General features: G+C 38.8%; 2 protein-coding genes across 2 annotated transcripts in view; both read left to right on the plus strand.

Annotated features, from left to right (window-relative positions):
- LOC121943473 (protein Aster-B-like) overlaps nucleotides 1-24,625 on the plus strand; it is a 96,429-nt gene that overhangs the window by 9,862 nt on the left and 61,942 nt on the right. Inside the window, exons 2-3 of the mRNA XM_042486995.1 lie at nucleotides 10,976-11,065; nucleotides 15,062-15,088. The gene's annotated coding sequence lies outside the window, so the exon portion shown is untranslated. The remainder of the gene's footprint in view (nucleotides 1-10,975; nucleotides 11,066-15,061; nucleotides 15,089-24,625) is intronic.
- On the plus strand, nucleotides 1,896-19,535 carry LOC121943403. Its single transcript, XM_042486926.1, has 4 exons — nucleotides 1,896-2,305; nucleotides 10,976-11,065; nucleotides 15,062-15,088; nucleotides 19,415-19,535. The coding sequence occupies exons 1-4, from the start codon at nucleotides 1,896-1,898 to the stop codon at nucleotides 19,533-19,535; spliced, it is 648 nt and encodes a 215-aa protein (XP_042342860.1).

Genomic DNA, 24,625 nt, shown 5'->3' on the forward strand with positions numbered 1-24,625 from the left:
TACACACATCCAGATTTCTGATCTTCTAAATTTGCAAAAGCTTCTGCAGAAAAGATGTTTCCTCTTCTGTAAAGAAACTTTGAAATTTAAACATACTGACTAATCCTTAAGGCCAGATTTTAAGATTTATCTGAAATAAACTTTATAGACATATTATTTACAATTGATTAAGTTAATTGGGAAACTGATTGAAATTATTAGTAGTACCATTTGATTGCATAGTATTTCTGTGCAAACAGTGCATGCTCCCTTTAAAGTCTCAGTAGGCACATAACAGTCCCCCTGCTATTTGTTTCTCACCTCATAGATGTCCAGCTGAGAAACCATATGTGCAGAGCAATTATTCCAGTGATTTTAATGGCGTAGGCTAGGTTTTCTATTGACTTTGTGTCTGCTGCATTTTGATCCCAATCTCCCAAAAGGCTCCCACTCAACTCTGAGTGTTTCCTTTGTGATGGTTTGCCCCAGTTTATTTTATTTTCCTTCAGTTGGCTTGACGGTTGCACCGGCAAAATTGACAGATTTCAGCTTGGCCCACATTCAACAAAACTCAAGGGTTTCTCATTAAACAGGTGCAGTCAGCACATTGGCTCCTTAGTCAAGGTCAAAATTTTCATGAGAGGATTCCTTTTGTTTTCTGATTTGTAGGCAAATGTGACTAGTCCTTAACATTTTTGTGGATGCTCTTTCACCCATAAAGCAGTAGGTCACCATTTAGATATCTATTGTATGCTAGATGGTAGTAATCTATAGAGGTTGTCTCTTATCTATGTTGTTGTTTGTGGAAATTGACAGAAGATTAAAAGGTCTGTGATGCACTAGATGTCATTGTCACAGAGGAAAGGTGTTAGTGATTGATAAATTTGTGCTGATGCATGGTGGTGGAAAGGCACTGTACATTGAGTAGATCAGAATTTGGCCGCGTGTAAGTGTGTTTGTGCATCCTATCAGAAGTGTTGCCTGATTCTCATTGAATCTGCCTGTGTATGTTACTGTACTGCCTGTGTGATTGTGTGTGTGACTGCTTAACTTGGTAATCATCACCCTCAGCCTTGCCTTGTACCTTGCAGTCCTATCACCTCCCTCTAACCTGTAGGCATTAACAAGTGGGAGACAAGACAAGACAGACCTCAACCTCCAGCATGGGGCACAACCAGGGGCCAACAGTGTCTTCCTGTGCTGCAGCAACTTCAAAATGAGCACAAAGTGACAACAAACAACCTACTGGCCTTTACGCAACATCAGCATCAATATTCAAGGGCTAACAGTTGGTGCCTTACTCTTCAGCATTAGCAGCCGAGGTAACAGCTTTGGCAGCTTGGACAGTAGCATAGCCAACGTGTAAGCGAGTGTGTGTGTAATTTGGCCTGTCAGTCCCTGGGGAGGACCAGCAAAGGAGTTGTGTTACACTCCCTGACAGACCTTATACATGTTTCATCTGCTACTCTTAGAACAGAAGCCCCCTTTGTTATCTAATCCAGCCCTCTCCTCGCCAGCCTGAGAGACTGAGTTTACTGCATCCAGACTGCTCTTCACAGTCTGTCAGCCAGCCACTGAGCTGATACATATCAACCAACAGCTGAGGAGCAGCAGAAGGACTTGGTCAGACCCAAGATACCTGCTATCAGGACTTCTAAGCCAGTCTTTCAGTCTATTGGCTGGCACACGAGGAGGACTTCAGAATACACACAGAACTAAGGGGGCTGTGTGAGGTCAACCAAAGATTTTCAGTGATCTTAATTGTGCCTCATCAGTTCAGCACTAAACCTCAACTTTTCTGTAGCTAGTAGCCCTTCAAGCTGCTGAACTGCAGCATCTGCAATTCTTGTCACAGAGGACCTTAAAAAAAAGGGCTGTGGAGATTGTATTCACACTTCAGAAAGCTGGTCAGGACCATGAGTGACACTCTTAGACCCCCTTCGTTCCAGGTGAGCATCCCAAGCGATGCTCCGGCATACTCAGACGGAGGACGCAATGCAGTATCAGATGGCTCAGTGCGTTCCAGCTCCTCAACACCGACCCTCAGACGCAAGCGCTTCAAAATGCGCCGCATGAGGAACGTACCCAGCGAAAGGGACATGGAAAGGGGGCGACTAACCATTGGTCAACTCACGGCCCGATCACGCTCCAGCTCCAAGGAATACCTCCAGCTGCCTTCCATTGAGATCACGCCATCCAGCGATGAAGACGCTCCCTCTTCTTGGTCGAGCTGCTCCACGCCCAGCGCCTCTCCGCGACGAAAGCGTTTCCTGTTGAGGAAGTGGCTGAAGGTCCGACAGAAGAAGGAGCAAGCCAGTGAGAGCAGGTTGGTATGGGCCCCTCCATACTCACCTCTCATTATTCCCCCTTCTTCCTACATCTTCCCTAATACCTCCATGCTGCTTGAAGGCTACCTGCACTAATGGCTGTACCACTAACTGATCTTTGATAACATATATGCATTTTTACTATATCAAGCCAAGGTTCCAGTGGCTTTAAACTTTTATATATGTTTGTCAATTAAAGTTCTTTAAAAGAAAGAAAACCAGAATCAACCAGAATCATAATTGGCAGGTTAGACTTTAAAAAAATAAATACATAAAAAAAAAAGTAGTATCGGCCTAGTAAATCACAATTGGTGCATCTCTAGTTTTTATGTCTCCATGCCAGTGATAGCCGAGGCTGGACGTATTATGTTCATCTATCCATATGTACATAAATTCGGCTCATTCTTGTAAATGCGATATCTCAAGGGTGAACTCAACTCGAGGAAATTTGCTCAAATCAGTGACACAAACACTCACTTGGACTCAATGAGGAGCTAATTAGATTTTGGGTGGTCATAGGTCAAAGGTCAAGGTTACTGTGACTACTTGTGGCATTCTTGTAAACGCGATAACTCAAGAACACCTTGAGGGAATTTCCTTCAAATGTGGCATATATGTTTAAGTGGACTCAAGGATGTGCTGATTAGATTTGGGTGGTCAAAGGTCAAGGTCACTGTGACCTTGCATCCGTCTCATTTTTGTGAACGCAATATCTGAAGATGGCCTTAAGTGAGTTTCCTCACATTTGGCACAAGCATCCATTTGGACTCAAGAATGAATTGATTAGAATCTGGTGGTTGAAGGTCAAAGGTCAAGGTCAGGGTGACCTCCTAAAACATGTGTCTGGCTATAACTCAGGAGCCTTGGATGCCCACCTGGAAACAGTGCTGGTTATATAGATCTTCTGTGGTGCCAGGTGGAAGATGTGTGTAAGACGTCAGTGCTTTCACACATATGGATGTAAACTGTAAGTGTAGTCTGACTTGTGCGCAGAAGCATACAACCCTGTGGCGGTATGTCTATTTAAATTAAAGCTAGCATCATCCTTGTGTTTTTAATGTTGGACTCTATCCTTTGTTTACATATGGATCTGGGACTTTTGGATTAATTCAAATAAGCATTTTAAAGGTTAGAGGGTGCAATTAAGGTTAAGATTACACTTAAAAGAAACTTATAGTTCACACATTTGGTGATTAATGGCAAAGATTGTTACACTCATCAGTGTGCAGACCTCTGCCCAGCAGGGGTCACCAAAGTTAACAGGTTCCTTCCTCTTAGGCGAGTTAATTTGCACACTCAATATGTTGTGTATAAACCAAAGGACTCAGGTGTTGCCATAGGTCATCTGAACTTTTAAAGACTGGCCTGACAGAAGATCAAGAGAAAAGGTCGAGGGGTTTACAAAATCAATAGGTTTCTTCCTTTCGGGTGCATGGTCGTGGGATAAAGTGACACCTGAGATACAGCACGTGATAGTCGCACCAGAGGAAAGGACGTAGGGTGCACAAGTATTTCAGCAGTTTAAAAAAGTGACCTTCCTCTCTGAGGCATGCAGATAAAAGAGTTGCAGTTAATTAGAAAAGGAAGAGGGAAAGACACAAAGTCCTTGTGTATGGATTTATAATATCATAAGTTAAATATTTCAATAAATTCCAACAAATCATGAGAAAATCTACAAACCAACTTGATCAAGTTTATTAGTGGTTCAGTAAATTAACCCTTTAGAACCTGACTCAACATCAGCTCTGTTGTTCTGTATTCAGAAATTTTTACCCCAAGCATTTAAAACTCTAGGACCAGAGAAAAATTGTTTTAATTTCTTTTGAAAACATGGAGAAAGGCAATGAGCAACTTGCCAAGAAATGTCAGGCAAGTTGCAAAAAAGGAAAAATGTCTCAATCTGTGTTCACAATTCTTAAAATTATATATTTAAAATTATGTTACAGAATTTTTATTTTATTTTTTTCAGGCAACTTCTTAAGGTCACTCTCTCTTTTTTAACCTAATTTTTCTCTTATTTTCAGTCAATTGTCTTGTAATTTCTTATTAATTCCGTCCTCATTTTTGGGCCATGTCATTATTAAGTGGCTCATTGCCTTCTTGCAATGTTTTTGAAAGAAATCAAGGAAATTTATTGAGGTTTCAAAAGGTTGACTCATGTTGAGGACTTCCCAAAGATAATCCAATGAGTACACTGAAGGATATATTGTTAGTGGATATAACTTTTTAAAGAGTAAATTTATTCATGAGCACGTGTATGTCTGCACATGGGTTTGAGTTTAAAAACATAATCTTGTGCTTGCTGCCTTTGCTGTATGCTAAGAATTATCACTAGTAACAGACAGCAGACAGGAGCAACTTCATTACTCACTCCATCAATATGTTGTCTTCACCTAAGTGGAAGGCATCATCTCTCCAGAGGCATGAGTGCATAACCCCCAACAGCATCACTGAGTGTGAAATACTGTCATTATCCAGCACATCATGAGTACAGCCGGGCTCCCCCTCGGGGTGTAATGTGGACGGTTTTAACAAGCGTTCCTCAGCTTAGTCCCATGCTGCGGCGTTAAGATGACATGGCTCCTCCTCAATCGGCTGCTTGTTACTGGCTGCATGCAGCGCATACAAAAATCTACAGGCTTAAAGCAGTGTGGGAGTGACATGAATAATCCAGATCTTAATGTTTATCTTCACTTAATTATTGATATAGGTTTTTTCACATTAAGTTGCGAGGACACTGTGTGTTGCTGTACACCATATTCTTAGAGACAGATATTTTCTCATGAATCAGCACTGTTGCCCACATTTATTTATTCTTGCTGCTAAGAGGCCAGTTTTTTGACAACCTAATAGTTAATGGAAGACTGTTCCAAAATAGCACCATTGTAAAATATAAAAATAACAGCTGTTGGTTGACTTATTTAGTTGAAGCGTTTAATGAATGCACATTGGCTCGGGTGTTACAGCCCTGTGGTGTATGCAGTATGGTTATCTGTGAACATCAGTAAGCAGGAGGATGCTCACTGATGATAATGTACATTAGATTCAACTCCTCTTGTTCCAACATAAGCTGCACCTGCAGCAGTGCACAGCAGGCAAGTTTGTTTGTAAAGCACCACAACAACATTTTAAAGTGCTTGCTCAAAATATTAAATGCTAAAAAAGCAAAAGGAAAAATGGTATGAAACAGAGAGGGGTGAACCGAATGCTTCAAACCTTCAGTAGTTGTCATGGTAATTGATGGCCAAATCAGTATTTGAATAGGTTGTGTTTGTTTTGTTTATTTTTTATTTAAATATTTATGTACGCATCACCCCAAAACATTTCAAATAGCAATATCACCTAATATTCCTTATGCCTCTAGACTGATTATTATAAGTTCCTCTCAGATAAGAACATGTAAGCTTAAAACATTGTTGCTCTCATCTAATGTCTGTGAACAGTACTCCAGCACTGTTGAGGGATAGTTTGAGCATATGTGATGTCCTAGCCAGATGTTAAAAAAGTCAGGCGTCTGGAATAGATTCAGACTGTGCCAGATATTCTTTAATGGAACTTGGCATATGTCACAAATCTACAATAAGCTTGACAAATTTCTTGAAAACTTAAAGTAACAGCTTGGACAGTTTTTTTTTCAACTATTATGGCCAAGGTTACTGCAAACCGCATGCTTACAAAAGGGCCATTTGTCACATTGTTTTACGTGCATAGACTAAAAATGTTTTAAAAACGTCTGACTGATGAAATTGTTTCTTTCTTTTTTTTTTGATGCCAAAAAAGTGATATCTTGGACAGCCCTAGAAACGGAATGAAAAGGTTAATGAGAAATATAGTGCCGCAACAGTACACATTGATGGACCCAAATTTAATTTTGTAATCGGCAGTAGCATCAGAAAAGTTTGAAGCCTAAATTTAATGTAATCTAACTTAACTCTTGTTACTTAACGTAACAAGAGTTACAGATATTGCAGAAATGAGTTTTAACCCTGGAGACAGTAGTCAAACCTGTCTGAACAGTTCATTACATAGCAGTAGATTAAAAATGAATTTTGTCCCAGAGACATTTGTTGCTTTAAAAAAATAAGGATTGTTTCAAAATCAGTTCTGAAACTCAAGGGCAGCCAGTGGGAAGATCTGTGAACTTGAATGATGCATTCCACTTATGCTCAAAAAGAGCTAGTAAGTTTGCACAGCGTGTCCTCCAGCTACATTGGAAATCAAAAATACTGATGGCTGCTCAGGATGGCCACACTCATAGGCCGGGTAAAAAGGCCTGCTGTCATAGAGTCGCAAGAAGCGATAAATGTTTAAATATGGCAATGTCAAAGTGTCACTCTCAGAAAGTTACAGAAATAGTAAGATACCACTCGAGAATAGAGTTCCACGTATAACAGTAAATATGTTTAAGGTGATATTAAGGCCAATTCTTTAATTGTTTTAATGTGGATGTTAAAACTTGGGTGAATACAAAAAATAACTTCAAGAGTGAGATTTCAGGCTGGGGAAGGTTGCCGCACCATTTCAGATTTATCTTTATTTACCAGTCAAGTGGTCCAACACTTTCACTAGCTACATGAACTTGCTGACAAATATTGAATAAATACTGGATGATGTATTTACATAATCTGCACGTGCTGTGTTTACTTGATACTGGATCTTTTCCTCCAGCAAGTATGACACTCATGGCTGCACAGCACTTTGACTCAATGCAGTGGCAGTGAACTCACTCAGGGGTTTTGGCTTGAAACCTGCTGTAGTTGTCAAGTTAATATACAAACCTGGCAGAGCATTTTTGGTCAATCAGATACTCGAGGTCTGTTTATGAGGTCTTGTGAAGTGTGAAAAATGTCAGTGTTGCTTTTTAGTCTTGGAAGCGCTTCAGTGTTGTAAGTATTTAAAGACACTTCTGTTCAAAAGTTTGAAATCATCTGATTTGTTGCTATTGTTTTTTTTTATCTGGCCTCCCGCAGCCTACTAAGTGGTTAGACTGAATAGGTTTAAACTGTGATTTGTCAGTCCATCAGTTGTTCAGCTGATATTTCCTGATTAAATTCCAATAATGCTAAACTTTTATTTCTGTTATAAAATTTCAAAGTTTAGCATTAGCCAAAGCAACGCATTGTCTGTTAAGTCCAGCTTGTTCTAGGCATAATTGTGCACTTGACTCATATAAATATGCTCTGATTTTGATGTTAAGCTTTAAGTTTCTTTTGCCAATGACTGGTGATTAGTTATACTCTTGCAAAGAGGTATTTTGTCTCTTTCTGTCCTTTCAGTTGTCAGTCTGGTTGAACCATTGTACAGCATTTTGTTCTCCACGTGCGAAGCAAACTCTTTAAACACAATAATATCTATTTGTAAAAATGCCTTTCTACAGCATAAATCCATAAAAAGACCATTCAAAGATATAGAGTCCTCTCAGCTTTTGTGGCAGGAGATTCCAAACGAATGATGGGCAGTGTACATTTTATTAAAGGGGATCTATCATGCTTATTTTCAGGGTCATACTCATATTTTGGGTTTCTACTGGAAAATGTTAACATGCTTTATCTTTAAAAAACACTTTATTTTTCTTATACTGTCTGCCTGAATACAACTGTGTTCACTCTCTGTTTAAGCGCCAGTTTCTTTAAGCCCCTTTACCGAAAAAGCCGATTCTGCTCTTAGAAACCCAAGTCGGGGTTAAATTAAAACAATCAGCAACCAAGTTTCATGTTTCACTGACGTTAGCATGTAGCTACATGTAGCAGTGTCCATACTGTGAACAGCTGCAGCAGCATGTCTGGAGCAGATGACCATATATAGAAATCGGTCATAAGCTGTCGTCATCTTGTCTAGAAAGTAGAAAAAACATATGGATGCAGAGTATTCAGAACGGTCTGAAGGCTGAGCGTTTTACTCACATTACTTTTACATATGTTTACCTCATTATTTGAAACTTTGGCCATGTTATATATTAACACCAACATTGTAAATTTATATACATATATATATTTACTCAGTGGAGTGCACTGGGGTTGCTGTGTTTTCTTTTGGATACAGTAATGATTAAAAGTGATTAAGTAACGATAAAAAGTGATTATGTAATGATTAAAACTTCAGCATCAGCTTTCCTTAATTGAGATGGAACATGATGTTATTTTCCACTTGGATTGGTTTGAATCCATAAAGCTGCTGTGAAGGGATATAAAATCATGAAGGTATGTTGTTGTTTGTGTTTGCCTTTGAAGTGGATCGTCTTTTGTGGTCAGTAAATCCTTCTTTACCAAGTGTTCACTGTCATTAGTGTTGGTTTGTCTCTCTAGCATCTTAATCTTGTCATCCTAGCCTTGTTTCTGTCTTATTTTCAGTGATGCATAGGATGTTTGGACCGTAGGTGTGTGCGCGTGTTAGCAGGTGTGTCTGTGTGAGATTGTGAGCTTACATTAGGAGCAGTGGAAGTTTGCAGACTGCCTGCTGTTCTGCAGACTGATAACAGCAGGGCTATTTTGAGCAGTATGTTTCACCCGGCTTCACTGCTTCCACTTCGCCCAAGCATTTAAATATTTCAGGCACACAACCTCTCACAAAGCGACATACAGTGAAAAAACAAGAAATCAGATGAGTTACTGTCACCTGTTAGAAAAAATGTTGATATGTTTGTTTTTTTTTCAACATATCAGCAGTAAGGTGATGAAAATCTACTTGAATTACTTGTTAGTTCTCAATTTTTTAGTAATTCAACTTTTATGTTGGTTAGAAAAGTGAATACACACAGCTGTCACTTTATCACTGCTTGCATTTCCAGCTACAGTAAATACATTACATTTTAACACTGTCCAATATATTTACACCAATGACAGCAAAATGTTTTAAGATCGTGTAGCTGAAATAATGAGATGCTTGGAAATATGCAAATATGATTTAGTAAATTTTGATTGCACTTGATCTCAAATAATTGGGTTGGATTATGGGAACACACTAGCTAAATTGTGCATTCTGTGTTAAGAAATAAAAATCCCAAATAATGTGTTATTACAATTACATGCATTTTACACAGTTCTACTATTTAGCCTACTGTAGATGGTTATCTTTGCAACTCTGCCTTAAAATTGACTGTATTTTGTCCTGCCTTGTTATGTTGAAAGCGCATATTCCATAAATGGTGTATGAGTAATGAATATTTCAGTGGGGGCCCATGCCATGTCAACTTTCTGCCCTCTTGTTTTCAAAGAACATGCACCAAAGGAAGAGGATACATGTAGAAACACTTGCATAAAACCGAACAAACACATGTGCTTTTAGAGCACATATGTCATCCCGCTGAGGGAACAGCTTGCAGACACTGTGGAGCTCAGTGATACTCCACGGTGTCAGCTGATATGTGGTGGTAAAAAGATGGCAATTTCTGAATAAACCCATACAGTATCGGTTTCATGGTATTTATCACAGCTGCTAATATGCACCAATGGTGCTGCACGCTGTATTAAAATGTTTCTGATCGTACTCACTCCGCACAACTTGCCAACTCCACTTCGCTCAAAAACACACAGACAAACCTTTATTTTGACAGGTCAATGAGTACTACACTCACTTAATGAAATAAAATTCCTTTGAAAAAATGAAAACCTCTACGATTAGGTCATTAATTTTTGGTGTTCTAGTTTAACTGAGTAAAGATAATACTGAGTAGGATTATTTCGCTTATTTTGATAAAGTAGCTTTTTTTTCAGATACACGGTTAAATTATGGTTGATGGTTACTATAGAGATTGAAAAACTATTTTCAGGATGCACCTACCAAAAATATCTCAACTCTCTAAATCTGCCCTTTCATACATTCCAGGTTCCCTTCCAGACTTGTGTAGAGCATTGCTTTTGTGTGAATTGAATTAGGATTGTGAATTAATGACCTTTTCCAACAAACCGGCTCTATTCTTAAATGTCAAACTGTGGATGGAGTGTCAGCAGATTCTTAAAATAGGGAAATTTGCCACTTAAAAGATAATGTGGCAGACCAGCTTTTGTGATATCATGTACATGTGCATTTTAAACTTTGACCTGTAAACAGTTAAGTTAACAAGATAACATATACCATAAATTTAAGGGGGTGTGGGAGTAGTAACACTAAGACACTTAAAAAAAAAAAAAAAAAAATCTTCATTTACACATCTGTAACCCTCTTACTTATTATCTAAAGCCTCATCTTTTTTTATAGCCTGTATCATATAGCCCCCTCTAGTGTTAACACGGGATATGTGCATGTACACAGCAGGCTTCTTCACAAAATAAACAAAGTTGTAAAATACTGTACATTTAACAGCTGCTATATATATTTGACACTTAATTTGCGGGATATTTTTGACAAAACTGATATGGTTCACCTTACAGGTGTTTTAACAATATAGTGCAAACAGCTTACAAATTGATTTAATTTAAAAAAAAAAAAAAAAAAGAACTGTCAGGTTTATACAATAGTTTATTTGTGCCATCCTTTTTTTCTTGTGTTTTTGGCCTTGTGTGTCTTTTTTGCAGGGGCAAAGTAACACAGTAACTAATTAGGAAAACTGATTCATAATAAAATGTTCTTAGAGAAATCAAGGTGAAATACACAATCAAATATACATCTTAGTTTAATAGAAGCATGCTTTTATGATTGACAGCCTCACTTCTCTTCCTTGTGCCATGCAGCAGCCAGCAGAGCAGTCAGCAAAGCAGCCAGCAGAGCAGCCATGAAGATGACAGCACTCGCTTCTTGACTCCGTTAATCCGAGAGGAGAGGTGAGCCATGTGTGTTTATGTGGATGCGTGTGTTGCCTCCGTATGGTCCTCATTCCTCGAAGAGATTTCTCCAATTTAATGAAAATGTTAATCAAAATCAGAGGATTAAATCCAGATATCATTTTACTATGCAATATACAATAAGCCGAATGCTGGAGATAAACGGTATGTGTTGAAAATGTTAAATCCTTATTTTCATAGCAATATTTCAGTGAATTGAAGGGCAAAAGCAGTACACGTTTTGTGTCTATCATGTCTGCCAGATCACATGATGATTCATGCTGCTTGGGTGAATAATCAACTCAAAATGTCAATGTATTCCCTAAATTCTGGTCACATAAGTATTTCTTGCATGCATTGTCCACCAGAGGGCACTTCCTTCTCATACTGGCACATGAAGGCTTTGCTACATAACCTGCTTCTGTCTGTTTCATTGTGGCTCACAAAAAGCAAGCAGATTATTCCTATATGTGCAAAATGAATCATGTAAGTGACTTTAATGAGCACTCCAGAAAAACACAGAGGGTGTTTGTGCACAGAAATTTAAAGGCATATGTACAAAAAAGGTTTTTTTTTGTCAATATGAGCAGTCCTTTTCCTGGTTATGTATAACTACACTTTCAGTAATTGGTGTCTTTCCTTCCCCATAGTTCAGTTCGAGCTGAGAGACAGGCTGTAACATTAGCTCTTTATCACTGTCAAATATGCTGTGGTTGTCACAGGAGCATCAGTGTTCAGCCTGGACGTTAAATCAGTGACTGAACCTGGTGTGTAGGTGTGTGTACCTGTCTGTTTTAAGCACATGTGTCTGTGTGTCCTGGAATGTGATATGCAGTTTCAGACTTTATCCCTCAAGCCAGGAGGAAATTCAGTGAGCAATTTCTTGCCTACCAGGAGATTAGGAAGAGGATGTGTCACGAAAGTAGAACTATCTGCATTCCTGAACTTTTCATATTGGCTTTTTGGCCTAAAATACTGTTATGAAACACGCTATGAGAAGTAGTACATTGTACTAATGCAGGGGTCTCTATTCTTGCTCGGCCTGCAGCCTAATTGTCAGAGTTCTATGAGCATAAAAAGAAATAAATCAGTCTCTTAATAATTAAAGCTGGAGTTGGTATCTTTTAATAGGAGAACTTTATTCATATTTGCTGAAACGGTCTCTAAATCCACTCAGCATTATGGGAAAGATCATTTGGAAATAAAGTAATATCCCTTCCTACTCTTTCGCCATGTGGTGCGTCTAATGATCTTACCACATGTAAACATAAGAGTCTCTAACACAGCTGTCAATCATGTCCGTCATGCTTCATGAACGATCATAATTTATGTCCTCAAATGTTTACACAACATATGTTAATGTGCTGTTTGGCTGTGAAATGAAGAAGTTGGTCTGGCCGGTGGACTGTGCTTGGTACTTTGCTTGACTGTTTCCAACATGCCAGCCGGGTCACACACTTTGTCATTTCACAGCCAAACAGTCACTAAAATATGTTTCTGAAAATATTAAGGTGAGAAACAGGTAATGCAGTAACAAAATTTTAATTCATATTTGATCAGTGCTGCAGACTTTGAAAATTTGACTTCAGTTCACATGAGCAGTCACTGACGTGATTGACAGCTGGGTTAAGGAATCCCAGGCTCTGATTGGTTGTTTTCACCGTGTGGTTTCAGAATATGGTGGTAATTTCAGCACATGTGACACAAAGCAATTTTCATAAAAGTGATCAACTGAAGCTTTAACAATAAGGATACAGTCCTGATTTTGATCTATGATTATTTTCTGTCTTTTGGGTATGTTTTGTGGCAAGATGTTTCTTGCGGTAATTGTGTTGAGCAGCGAACATACATCTCCCAGATGTTAGATTTTACCTCCAGAAATAATTTTTACTAAATAAAAACTATCAAATGGCTGAAGTGTAAGCTTAACACTTGTAGCTCTTGGCAAAGTTATTGAGCTTGACAATTTATCAATATGTAGAACTAGCAGGGACATTTCAAGTCATATTACAAAACCAAAGCTTTCTCATAAAGAACAAAAAAAAAAAAAAGGAATACACCATAGTTTATTCTTCTACACTGGCTAATTGCATGCTTTTGATGATGCAGCATTAGATTTTTTGTCATTTGTAAAACATGACACCCAAAAATAGAAGGCAATCGCATGATTTTTCTGGCTAAATAATTAACTGCACGGAGAAGACGCTGCAGCTGATTTTTCCATCATGCTAGTGTTATTATTGTAGGAATACCTCCTTTATCAAAAACAAATGGTGCAGGAATGTTCTGATAAAAACTCAAAACGTGTAGGAATCCTCTTAGTCTAGCCTCGTAATAACCACCCACTTAGCTGCCTTCGGCTCTGTCTGCCATTCGCTACACCTCCGCTCTTTCTCTGTCCTGTACTCCTCTCCTTGTTTCTCTCTCTGGCTCTGCCTCCCGCGCACTCTTCTCACTCAGTGTCTCCACTTGCTCAAATTAGGATCAGTACCTGTCAAACCTATGGGATTTCTTGCCGCTCTTCTCTTTGCTTTGCTGGTGATAGCTAGTGAGGGGCGTCTGCAGCAGCTGCAGGGAGAGCAGCGTTCTGTAGCCGGCTTTAGAGGGCACGGAATGTCATGTCTCCTCTGCAGGTAAAAACAGCTGCACCTCTGCCTGGAGGCTGCACGGCTGCCTCTCCACAACTCTCACTCGTCTCTCCGTACTCATGTCCACGAGTCTCGTTTTGCTCTTGCTGCGTCTTTGTGTTCTCGTGTGCTGCAGTTTGCTCGGTGTGCTTTGTGCAGCTGCGTTTTTATGGTGAAGTGGCAGCAGGCAGCCGGCTAATATGCACCACTAGCTGTGATTTTAGCTGCTTCTGCCAGATTATCAAGGCATCCGAGCTGGTTAACGCAGAGAGACTGATGAAATTCGGGTGATGACATGAGGACAAGTTTGCTTGTTTGCTGTCATTTTCGTTTATTTGCATCTGAGGCTTCTGCCAAGTTCAACTCCTCCACTCTATCTGCAGATAGAGTTATGTAATATCACAGTGTGACTCTGCTAAGACAGTGTAATATGACTCATCGGTGAAGATGACGCAGCACAAGATTGCGATGTGAAGCAGGATTACACATTACGAGACATGCCAACATCGGGTCAATTTATAGTGTAGAGTATACAGTGGAGTATGATTATGTAACTACAGCGACACTTCACTGTGACAGCCTTATTTAGCTAGTATTACCAAGGCAAGTTTATTTGCATAGTACCTTTTTCACAAGGTAATACAAACTGCTTTACTAGACAAGATAAAAAAAGAAACGGAAGGCAATGCAAGAAACTGTAGCACACATAAATTGGACTTTATAAGAGCAAAATAAAAGTTAAGATAAAGTAAGATGAAATGAAAGAATAACAATTAGAGTGAAGTTACAATGCAGTGCAAGATATGATTAAAAAGTTGGTTGTATTTTCTGGGAGTTTGTTCCAGGTATGCGGTGAAGAGAAACTAAATGCTAAATGCAAAATTGTCTTCATATATAATGATATAAAATTATACAGACAAATAAATCCTTACAATGCATAAAAAAATAATTTTATCTACTGTTTATTGAACTTAATGTATCACTCTTCAGGTGTGTATATCAGTATTTACAGTCACAACTAGATATATTGTGTTATCAAACATATGTTAACTATTTATATACCAGTAAAGGATGTTTCATAGGAGGAGTAACACTGACAAAAATAAAAAATGTCCTAATATCTGCTGAAAATTAGTTTTTAGTATACTACAATGTGTTACGAATCATTTATTCATACACCTTAAATTAGTAAAATGGCAAGTTAAGTAATACCCAGGTTTTTTTTTTCTATTTTTTAAGTACTAGTATTAATGATATTCAACATAGTAATGCATTTTATACTCAGACTACACAGACTTAAAGCTGAACTGAGGTCAGTGGTAGTGAATACCCGTTTACTGAATTCTCTTTCCTCTGATTTCTCGTACAGGTCTGACAGTGCAGCGGACAAAATCAGGTAAGTCTGCTTTCTGACTACTCTTTAGGTTTGCCTGTAATAGCATAAGTATGCATTGTATGCAGGTGGGCTCATGGAGCAGATATACAGTGGGACTGGCCTCACTGTCACCCCATTTACCCCAGCCCGCCCACTCCGCATGTGACACAGATTCACGGCTTTGTCCGCCAACCAAGGTGTCTGAATGCGCTTTACATTTGGAGAGGCCTGCAGTGAATACAGTTGCAAGCCATGGAATGCCATTGTTTGCTTTTATTGGACAAACAACGCCAGACACAAACAGGGCTTTGTGAGTTGGACACTATTGTGGAGCTTTTAGTCTTTTAGCCAGCCAGCCGGTGGCAGGTCAGCACTGTGGACGCACACTGTGGGCACAGACACTTTATTCTTCAGGGTGTGAAGGCTTTGCTGTCTTGAGAGACGCCGTGCCAGTCCTGAAGCAAAAGGGATTCAAGTCACAAGCTGAAAAGGTGAATGATAGTTTGTGATGTTTTTTGTTTATGGTGCATCACAGGAGAAATCTTGGATCTTGTGAATAGCTGGTCCTCCATGCTCATCTTGGTGAGGGACAAATTGAATATGCATTCATTTAATTTGACATTTCAATTTACAAAACTTTTAGGATGCCTTCCTGATGCTGGGTTTCTAAAAAAAATTGAGTTGTAAATGTCTGTTTTTTTTCATCTTGTTCATTTTCATCTCCTTTTGTAATTTGTACAGTGTGTATATAAAAATACATTGTATATTATATTATATCTGGTGGTAACTCACCCAGCAGTGACTGCATATTTTGCATTAAATAACGTAAATTATAGCTGTGAGAAGTGATATTCACAGCTTGCTATTAGGCCATGAAAGCTCTCAGCTTTTTGGCGGGTTTGTGTGTGTGTGTGTGCGTGTGTGCGTGTGTGCGTGCGTGCGTGCGTGCGTGCGTGCGTGCGTGCGCGCACTATGCGGGCACAAAACAGTCAGGAGAAGTGATGTTTGTGTTGCACATTTTCTGAGCTGACTGGACACTGTTATTTTGGTGTGTTTGTGTGTGTGCACGCTCTGGTATGTGTGTGTCTGGTTTGGTATGCTTTGAGTGGTCAGTCATGCGAGTTGGTTTACTCACAGGCCAGGTTTGGTTTAAACCACTAGGAGTCTCTGTATTCCAACACACAACCAAGGGATGGTTTCATTAGAGCAGTTTGTGTTGTCTGTGTACACCATCTTTCAAACCATTAGTTGTGCTGCATTTTAAAAGATTTGGAGGGAAAAACAGAGTTTAAATTCCAGTTGTTTCATTTGTTGAAGGAGACAGAAGATGTGTATTACTCTGCTGATAGACTGAACAGTTTGAGAAAACAAGTGTTCATACCTCAGTTAGTACATTTTCTAATGTTGCAAAATTTGATATGTGTGAGGAGGTCAGCTATCAGCCTAAGTGATGTTTTCTTTTGTTTTGTAGTATTGAGAGTGTTGCCATCACTGACATACTTACAAAAGCTAAAAGTCTCTGTCCACTTAAAGATGTGTTTTGCTTTTTGTGACTTCACATTGATGTTTGAGCTTCACAGTACAGAACGATGTATGTTGCAAAGTTTGTCACGAAAAAGCTGTTTGCACATTGATTCATTCAATGAATCCTAATGGAAATGGACCTCTTTTTTTTTTTTAGTAAGCCTAGCTCATATTCTAACAGTAGCAGAACTTTTTTTGATGACATTTGCAGTATGAATACGTGAGTTGGAAACTGATGCTCATACAATGCAGTTGCACAATAGTGAGCATACAACGCTTCTTCCATTTTTTAGAAAACTGTTGTTGATATGATGGTCCAGCAAATGAACTGTAACTGAATTGCAGGCTCTCAGGCAAGGAAAAAATGGCATTTAAGATCTGTGCATCCCATACGATATCGAGTCTCATGTTACAATATCGATAATACATAATTATACTGTGTTTCCTCGGATGATGTTAAATCTGTTCCTGTATCCCCTGTAACCCTGCTGCAGGTATTTCCTAAGTGGTCACGAGGCACACAAACTGCACGAGATCGATTCTTAGTTTGTTATAAAGCTAACTGTAAATAATGCATGCAAAAAGCCCTCCAGCTGGATAAAGTGGGCAGCGGGGAAGTGCATTGGGAAACTCTGCAGTTTGCATGTTTAAAAGAGTTGGAGTCAGTTGTTGTTGGTGTTTCTGCAAGGCAGACAGGAGCTCTGATGTATTCTATGGCTGATAAAATAAGTGGCTGCTGAGTTGAATAATGTGACAGTAGTGGGTCTCGTCCTTGTAGACACTATCATATAGCCCTGCTGCTGATATTCTCCGAAACAATCCAGCATTGTACTGTCTGTCTTTTCTGCCTTTGTTCTGATGTCCGCAGTGCTCTTCAGTCGTCTCAATTGCCTGATTATCGATCATCGTCTGTGGTTTGAGACATTAGCTTCCAGTGCTGGAGGTCAGCATAATCTGATCTTACTCTTTATTTTGTGCAGGAGCCTCAGAGAAGCAGGGATTCAACGTACTGAAAAAATGACACTCAGAAATAGACGAGTTAGGAGAGTTTCTTGTTCCAGATGACTTTGAAAAAAGGAAAAGATAAATCAGTATAGTCCAGCATAATTTACCCAAGATAGACCCAGATAACATATTATATTTAATTATTATTCAATCCAGGCTAAATTCAAATAAAAAACATACTAAAATTGTAATTTTCAGTATCGGAGTTGTTTTATCATGTTAATTGTTAGCCAACATTCCTGTCTTCAAGAGGTTGTACCTGACTGAGTTTTAAAAATACACTGATGATCACGCTGGTATCATATCAGAATCAGAATCAGAATCAGAAAAAGATTTATTGCCAGGTATAGTTAACACAATACAAGGAATTTGTTCTGGTGGGTTGGTGCAACATAAATATAGAAAAAGAAAACAGATAAAATAGAAGATACAAATATAAAATATAAAATATAAAAAGTACATATGAAGCATAAGGGGAATCCAGTGGTACAACCATGTCACGCTAGCTTCTCGGAAAGGGGGCTAAATAACACTCTAAAGTGAGGCTAAATTTTGCAGATACAAAGATTTCACAGAGGTCCTTTGACCCCTCACCTCAAGTTATCTGAATGAAAAGGGTTATCTGGGTACCCATGTGTCTCTCCTTTACAGACAGGCCCACTTTCCATGCAGTTTTTTGCTGTCATTTGATCCCTAATCAAGACAATCTGGTAAGAATTGTTTTACCTTTTCAATATGGACTTGAAAACTGTTTGAAATGCAAAATAATGAAATTGAAAACACGATTAAAAAATGTGATCAATTGCTATTAACTATTGAAATTCTGTGATAAATCACGATTTAAAAAATGAATCGTTTGACAGCCCATAGTAACGATACAAATTTTAAGCCAAACCATGATGTTTTTTCTAAACCTAACCGTGTGCTTTTGTTGCGGAAACCTTAGGGAGATTTTTTTTTTCTAATTTTCCCTAGATTGTAAGATTATTTTAAAAAATGACTTTATGTATTTAATGCGCAGAAACCGTACATTTCCTATGAAAACAAGTGTATTCTGAGAGGAAACAATGCATGCAACAAGCGTAAATTGACTGCGGTTCCTGGGTGTGTAAAACGGATGCAGGAAGGGTAACTAGTGTGTCATATGTTGATGTATAGGAGCACAGACCAAACTTTGGTATTTGACGAGTTGGGAGCAAGGATGTGTTGGTTCCTCGACGGAGGAATTTATGCAGATAACTGAAGAACTTATGCTAGGCAATAAAAACATCATTCTTTAATTAGTAACTGTAAGGTGATAACTAAATCTAAAACAGCAAATTGTTTTATTATTTTTTTAAAGACAAATGGAACGTGAGTACAGTAACACTGGTCCTCAGAATTGCTCTAATCTGGGATACTTTATGTAATTATGAATTTATTTTTCTTTATCAGTATTTTTCAGCCTGCAGTAATTCTCGCTGTTTCTGTGCTTATCTCTTAATGTAATCATCTTAATTGTTTTACCTTTATTAGGCTTACATGAGCACATCTACAGCAATTGTATTCTATTTTATGATATTCTAGATTTGTAGTGATATCTGATTTCTCTGGGCAATCTGAACTAATTCTTCCTTATGAAGCTGCACACCTCTCCAGCTCCGGATGCACCCAAGATCATATCAGTGCATCCAAATGGTTATCATGTTGCTAACAGTGATAGAAGTGGTTTGTTTTTTTGTGAATTTGGGTCATGGGATTTGCCAGGGTAGTTAGGTCCGCAAGATTCATGATGTTGTTGCTATCCCCATATTCACGTGTGTGTTTGTGTGCGTGCAGCCACCGCATCGCTGATTCTGCTCCTCACAGAGGCGGTGCGACACTTTGGTTGAGGACCGCGAATGCATACCTGCAGCTCATAGCGCAGACAGAGGATGAGGAGGAAAGGCAGAGAGAGTGAAGGGGAGCAAGGGCTGATAAAGCACTGAGAGGAGGAAAGGAGGTGAAGGACCACCCTTATTGAGCAGAGCCGTTCGCAGGGAGCCTACCAAAGAAACCTTCCCACACACACACCATGGCCAGCCAGCCAATCAGAGCGCTCGCATCCCTTACCCATCCTCCCTCGTACAACTGCTCAGCAAAGCAGATGTGAGGGGATGCGGTAGGAACTGGACTGAAAACTGAAAGTCACTGTATTTTTGATAGAAAAGAAAGGCAGTGGTTTGATGATAGCTGTGAGGAATTATGGGAGAGAAAGAGAACACTGGTTTAGATGCCTTTGTGTCAGGATAGCAGCATGTAGTCAGTCTGGACATCCTGTGTCTCCTGAACAAGCATTTTAGCCAAACAAGTGTTGTCTGTATCACCTCTGTGGGCAACTTTCAGTCTCCGAGCCGGTGACATTTATTTTTCCTGTAGCTGATTTTGGATGTGCGGCGTAAGAGAGGAGGACAAGGGGGATTTTATGAGGCTTGGCGGTGATGACAAAGCATGCTGGACAAGTGACAATCTGACAGCTGAACAGCGGGACAGAGATTGAAGAGAGGCCATGAGAGCCAGGAGAGAGGCAAGGATGGTGTCTGCCTGTTCACCATGCACAAACATAAGGTCAGGTCTGATTTCTGTTGCCTTCCTGAGCTGACATGCATAACGGATAAGTTGCATGAAATGAATGAAACCTAACATGTGCCACTGATATTGATATTTATATGTGAAATAAAAACAATGTGTCGCATTGGTACAAAATTATTTGTATATAGAAAATAGGAGACAAAATTAATTCCAAAGAGAATTAAACATTAAACTGATAAGTAGTTACAAGAAAGCCCCCACTCGTATACTTATATATATATATATATATATATATATACATAACAATTCTATAATCTGTTGTATACTGTATACTTGTATACTTTAATCCGGAATTGGTACTCTGGATGTCTGACAATTGTCCACGGAATACTGAATGAGGTGCTACTGTAGTTTCCGCTAGTCTTCTGCAGCTGTACCCCTTTCTGTTTGACCTTTGCTACAAAAACGGCCCCGCTTTCTCTCTGCACTCTGACTCTTGACTCTTAAAAGTCAATTACATTATTCTGACTCAGAAATCAAACTAGCCTTTAACACCACAGTAATAATATAAAGGTGCATATTTCATAAATGTAGTGCTCCATAACTGTCAATAATACAAAAAGCTGCAACTCTTTGACTGCATTAAGTATTCCATATACTTTTCTTGTGACAGGGTGAATATTTGTCACAGACTGCTTTTGCAAATTCAGTGTTAAATTGTTCTCTTTTGTCAGTGTTTCTGCTCTTCAGCACTTCATTCAAAATAGAAGATGTGTCATGGATTATTAATATGCACATGCATTTACTCTAACTTGATAAATGCAGGGCGTGGTGGAATAAATCACAGTATGTCAGTGCTTCCACAACATACTGCACACACATACACACACACTTGAGCAGAAGGGATTTTCCAGCTGGCTTCAAGGCCTCCTAAATCTCCACTGTGATCTCTGCTCCCCAGGTCCATTAGGGGCAATTTGGTTAGATTTACTGTGCCTGTCGATGGGGATACAGGGCAGTCCTCGTGCTGCTTTAGGTTACCACTCTGTGATAAATACTCCTGGCAGGTGTTATTGTGTTACCCTCACGTAACTATCTCCGCAGCCCCTAAATGAATCCCGAATGATAGTCATCAAGGAGCAAAAGAAGTGCAAGTAGCTCAAGCACACTTTGATTCATTGTTCCTATTATGAGACAGTGAAAAAATAGAAAATTTACTTTAATGGAACAAAGCTGGCTGCAGAGTCGGCATCAGATTTCTTCTGTATAATGAACTCACTGCTCCACATCTTTGGTAATATGGGGAAACAGATATGTTATACTTACACTAAGTGATAATAAATGTCTTTTTCTTTATTATTGCAGTTCATTAAATCTGTCAAGTATTATTGATTTTCATTAGGACATTTATCTATCTGCAAACTATATACGTCAAATTTTACATAATTTAAAACCCATATATTTGTCGCTGTACAGATTTCAAATTTTCTAATACAGTTCAAATTATTTTGAGTGTTGACAACTGAAGAGCTAAAACCCTTTGGCCATTGACAAAACTGCAAAAAAAAAAAGAGGCGGTCAATATGGCAACATATGCAATGATGTTGATATTACATGCTATTTAAAAAGCTGTTTTACTATGCATTGAGTAAGCTGCTGCTGATGTGTATAGAATACATTACACTGACTGCACTGATTTTTTTAATGGAAATTTAGAATAAAAAAAATATTTTTAACCTTTTTCCCTGCTTGACACAAATATTCGACTCAGTAAGTGGCAAATAATGCGGGGAAAAAAATGCAAACTCAAATGACTTAAAATTCTTAAAGCTAAAAATGAAAATTAAGTAAATATGAAAATATACATTGGATTTTTTTCCCTCATGATTTCCTCTTAAAATTGCAGTCTTCAACACCACAGCACCGTTCATAGTTAACGGCAGCCCACCACCACAATCTCCAAGCTAAAAATTGTACAACTATTTCCTATATAGGAATACTGTGAAGAATCTTTCCATCACTAGTTGCTTACCTGGTGTGCTTTGCGAAACACCAGTGAGGTCGGCCAAACAAAAGCTGAAACATATCAGAAAATGATTGTAAGTGTTTCCTGTTACGATGGTCAGTGAGATTATCATCTCCTCTAACAGCACTGTCTGTTACTACTGAACACACTACGACACACACACTACTGAATTCAAGTTAGAACGCACAAATGTGTAAAAATCTGTGGGTTTTCATTTGATAGCTCTTTACTTAAAGGGATAGTTTACCCCAAAATCAAACACATATTTATCCTCTCACCTGTTCTGCTATGTATCAATGTAGATTGATTTATGCAAAAAAAAAAAAGAAAATCAACAGCAGTGTGTCTTTCAAGAAATCATTTCCCTGTTATTCAAGATAATCCACAGACCTTGCTGTTAGCAGTTTAATACAAGAACAATTTTCTTTCTATCAAGCTACCAACCATATCACAGTGCAGAAGGAAGCATCCATCTTTTCATGGATGAGAGGTGTTGGCTAGCTCACCATGAGGACGCCACTTAAGTTTAATGCAAACCTCTTTGCCATGAGCTAGATGCACACTTCCTTTTGCGCAGTGAAAGGGCAGGTGTAGTAATGTAAAAACAAAATAGTTCCTACATGAAACTGCTCACAGCAATGTCTGTGGAATATGAAGTGACTGGGTCATGATTTTAGGAAAGAGATATCGCTGTTAGGTTTTCCAGATTTTCTTGGTGCTTTGAGGACCACAAGCCGAGTGCCATCTAGTTCCATTATATTAGAGAGAAGACAAGCACCTCTGTGACCAATATCTCCAATAATCTGCAACTCATACCAAAACAATCTAGATTGTTAAATAGCACTACAAGTAAAAGGAAAGTTTTTATTTTTTATTTTGGGGCAAACATTTAAATGTCTTCCAGTTTCTGTAGCAGTTAATGTAAATGTAGCCTAGTGTTCAGGTAATTAAATATTATTTTGGAGGGATCAAACAAATGAAAGCATAATTCTTGCAGCATCCACTTTCGGAATAACTGTTCTAGATACTGAATTTTAGATGTAAACCTTAAAACAGAACATTCTTTATCCACAGACTCAGGTTTTGGGGGTTTGGATTACTCTACAAAAATTCCACAAAGATTTTCACCAGATTGAACCTGAGTCATCATCATCACATCATGGCCTGTATTTTGGGCCAGCTGGTTACGCCCCTCACTGTAGGTGATTCATTAAGTGGCCCTGTCAGTAGACAGTATGTCTGTCACCAGCACACCCACTTACCGTACCGCTCTTGTCAAAGGTCTTGTTTTCATGCTAGGTGGACATCTGCCTCACTGTAGACTTACACAAGAAAATATGCCAAGCACATATGCCATTTAATGATTTGGGGTAAACTAAATATAGACCTGTCTTTGTCTTTAGTGATCATTTTTAGAGATGAGTCCTTCCGTATACATCTGCAGTTGGAGCTGAAACTGATACCAATCCATTTGTCATCAAGTCCTCTTAATGTACTTTCATATTAATGGACTCTCTTATTAATGGAGTATTGGTTGCAGGGGGAATTTGGAGTCTGTGAGATAATGAAGCTGGAGTTCATTCAATCCATCGTATCATTCAAAGTAGTAAATTGGTGCACTTACTGTATGTGGGCAAGAATAAGGAGAATAAGAAGAAGGCTGGAACCAGCCATAATGTACCCACTGTATCCATCTGAGTGGGCCATGTGTCTGCAGGATTTTACTGCTGACTAATCACAGGGCCTCTGGTGACTCACGCTGTAATTCACATATGTTCATCTCCCAATCAATCCTGCTGATCACGCTAAATGTCTACATATCCGCCCCAGCAGGCCAACATTTAATACATTTTGTTCTGCAAATAAGCACTCTTATCCAGATGCATATCCACAGAGATGAAACTAAAATATGTTGGAGGTGGAGATCAATCTGTCTTGTAAAAATTAATAGCAGTGCTGAACCCAGCAGGTCAATGCAGGGGTTTAGATATGTGGAGCTGTTGAGGATTAACTCTAAACTGCAAAGACAGTCAAATTCAATTCTTTGTGCCAGATTTCCTCTCTGAAAGATATCCGTCTTTAATGGAAGGTCTGTCTTTCAGGTTTCATAAATCAAGTGGTGTAACTGTAATCTGTCTCCTCTGAATTGCTGTCTACCGTGGTAGACGTGATTGATTTCCCCTCTGGCTTTTCCAAAGGGGCCATGGATTATTCTTACTTAGGGCTTCCTCTGTTCCTCTGCATCCTATGTTAACGAAGCACTCAGGGTCATTTAAACATCCACACTGTAAAATCAGACAGGTTGAGCTTAATTACAATATTCTTGGAAACTGATTGCCTTGAAAAAAGGAAAGTAAATATAACTATTTATCCTAATTTATGTTAACTTTATATCTAATCATGAAGTTTTCTCAAAGTTTAGTTATATTTACTTAATTTTGTGAAGTTTTTGC

This window comes from Plectropomus leopardus, chromosome 5 (assembly GCF_008729295.1).
Source record: "Plectropomus leopardus isolate mb chromosome 5, YSFRI_Pleo_2.0, whole genome shotgun sequence".
Lineage (NCBI taxonomy): Eukaryota > Metazoa > Chordata > Actinopteri > Perciformes > Serranidae > Plectropomus > Plectropomus leopardus.

What these genes read in the sequence shown, in the direction of transcription:
- LOC121943403 (XM_042486926.1), top strand. Translation starts at nt 1,896, where the DNA reads ATGAGTGACACTCTTAGACCCCCTTCGTTCCAGGTGAGCATCCCAAGC. An exon ending in GAGCAAGCCAGTGAGAGCAG is followed by an intron (nt 2,306 to 10,975) that starts GTTGGTATGGGC and finishes TGTGCCATGCAG; the next exon opens with CAGCCAGCAGAGCAGTCAGC. An exon ending in CCGTTAATCCGAGAGGAGAG is followed by an intron (nt 11,066 to 15,061) that starts GTGAGCCATGTG and finishes TTTCTCGTACAG; the next exon opens with GTCTGACAGTGCAGCGGACA.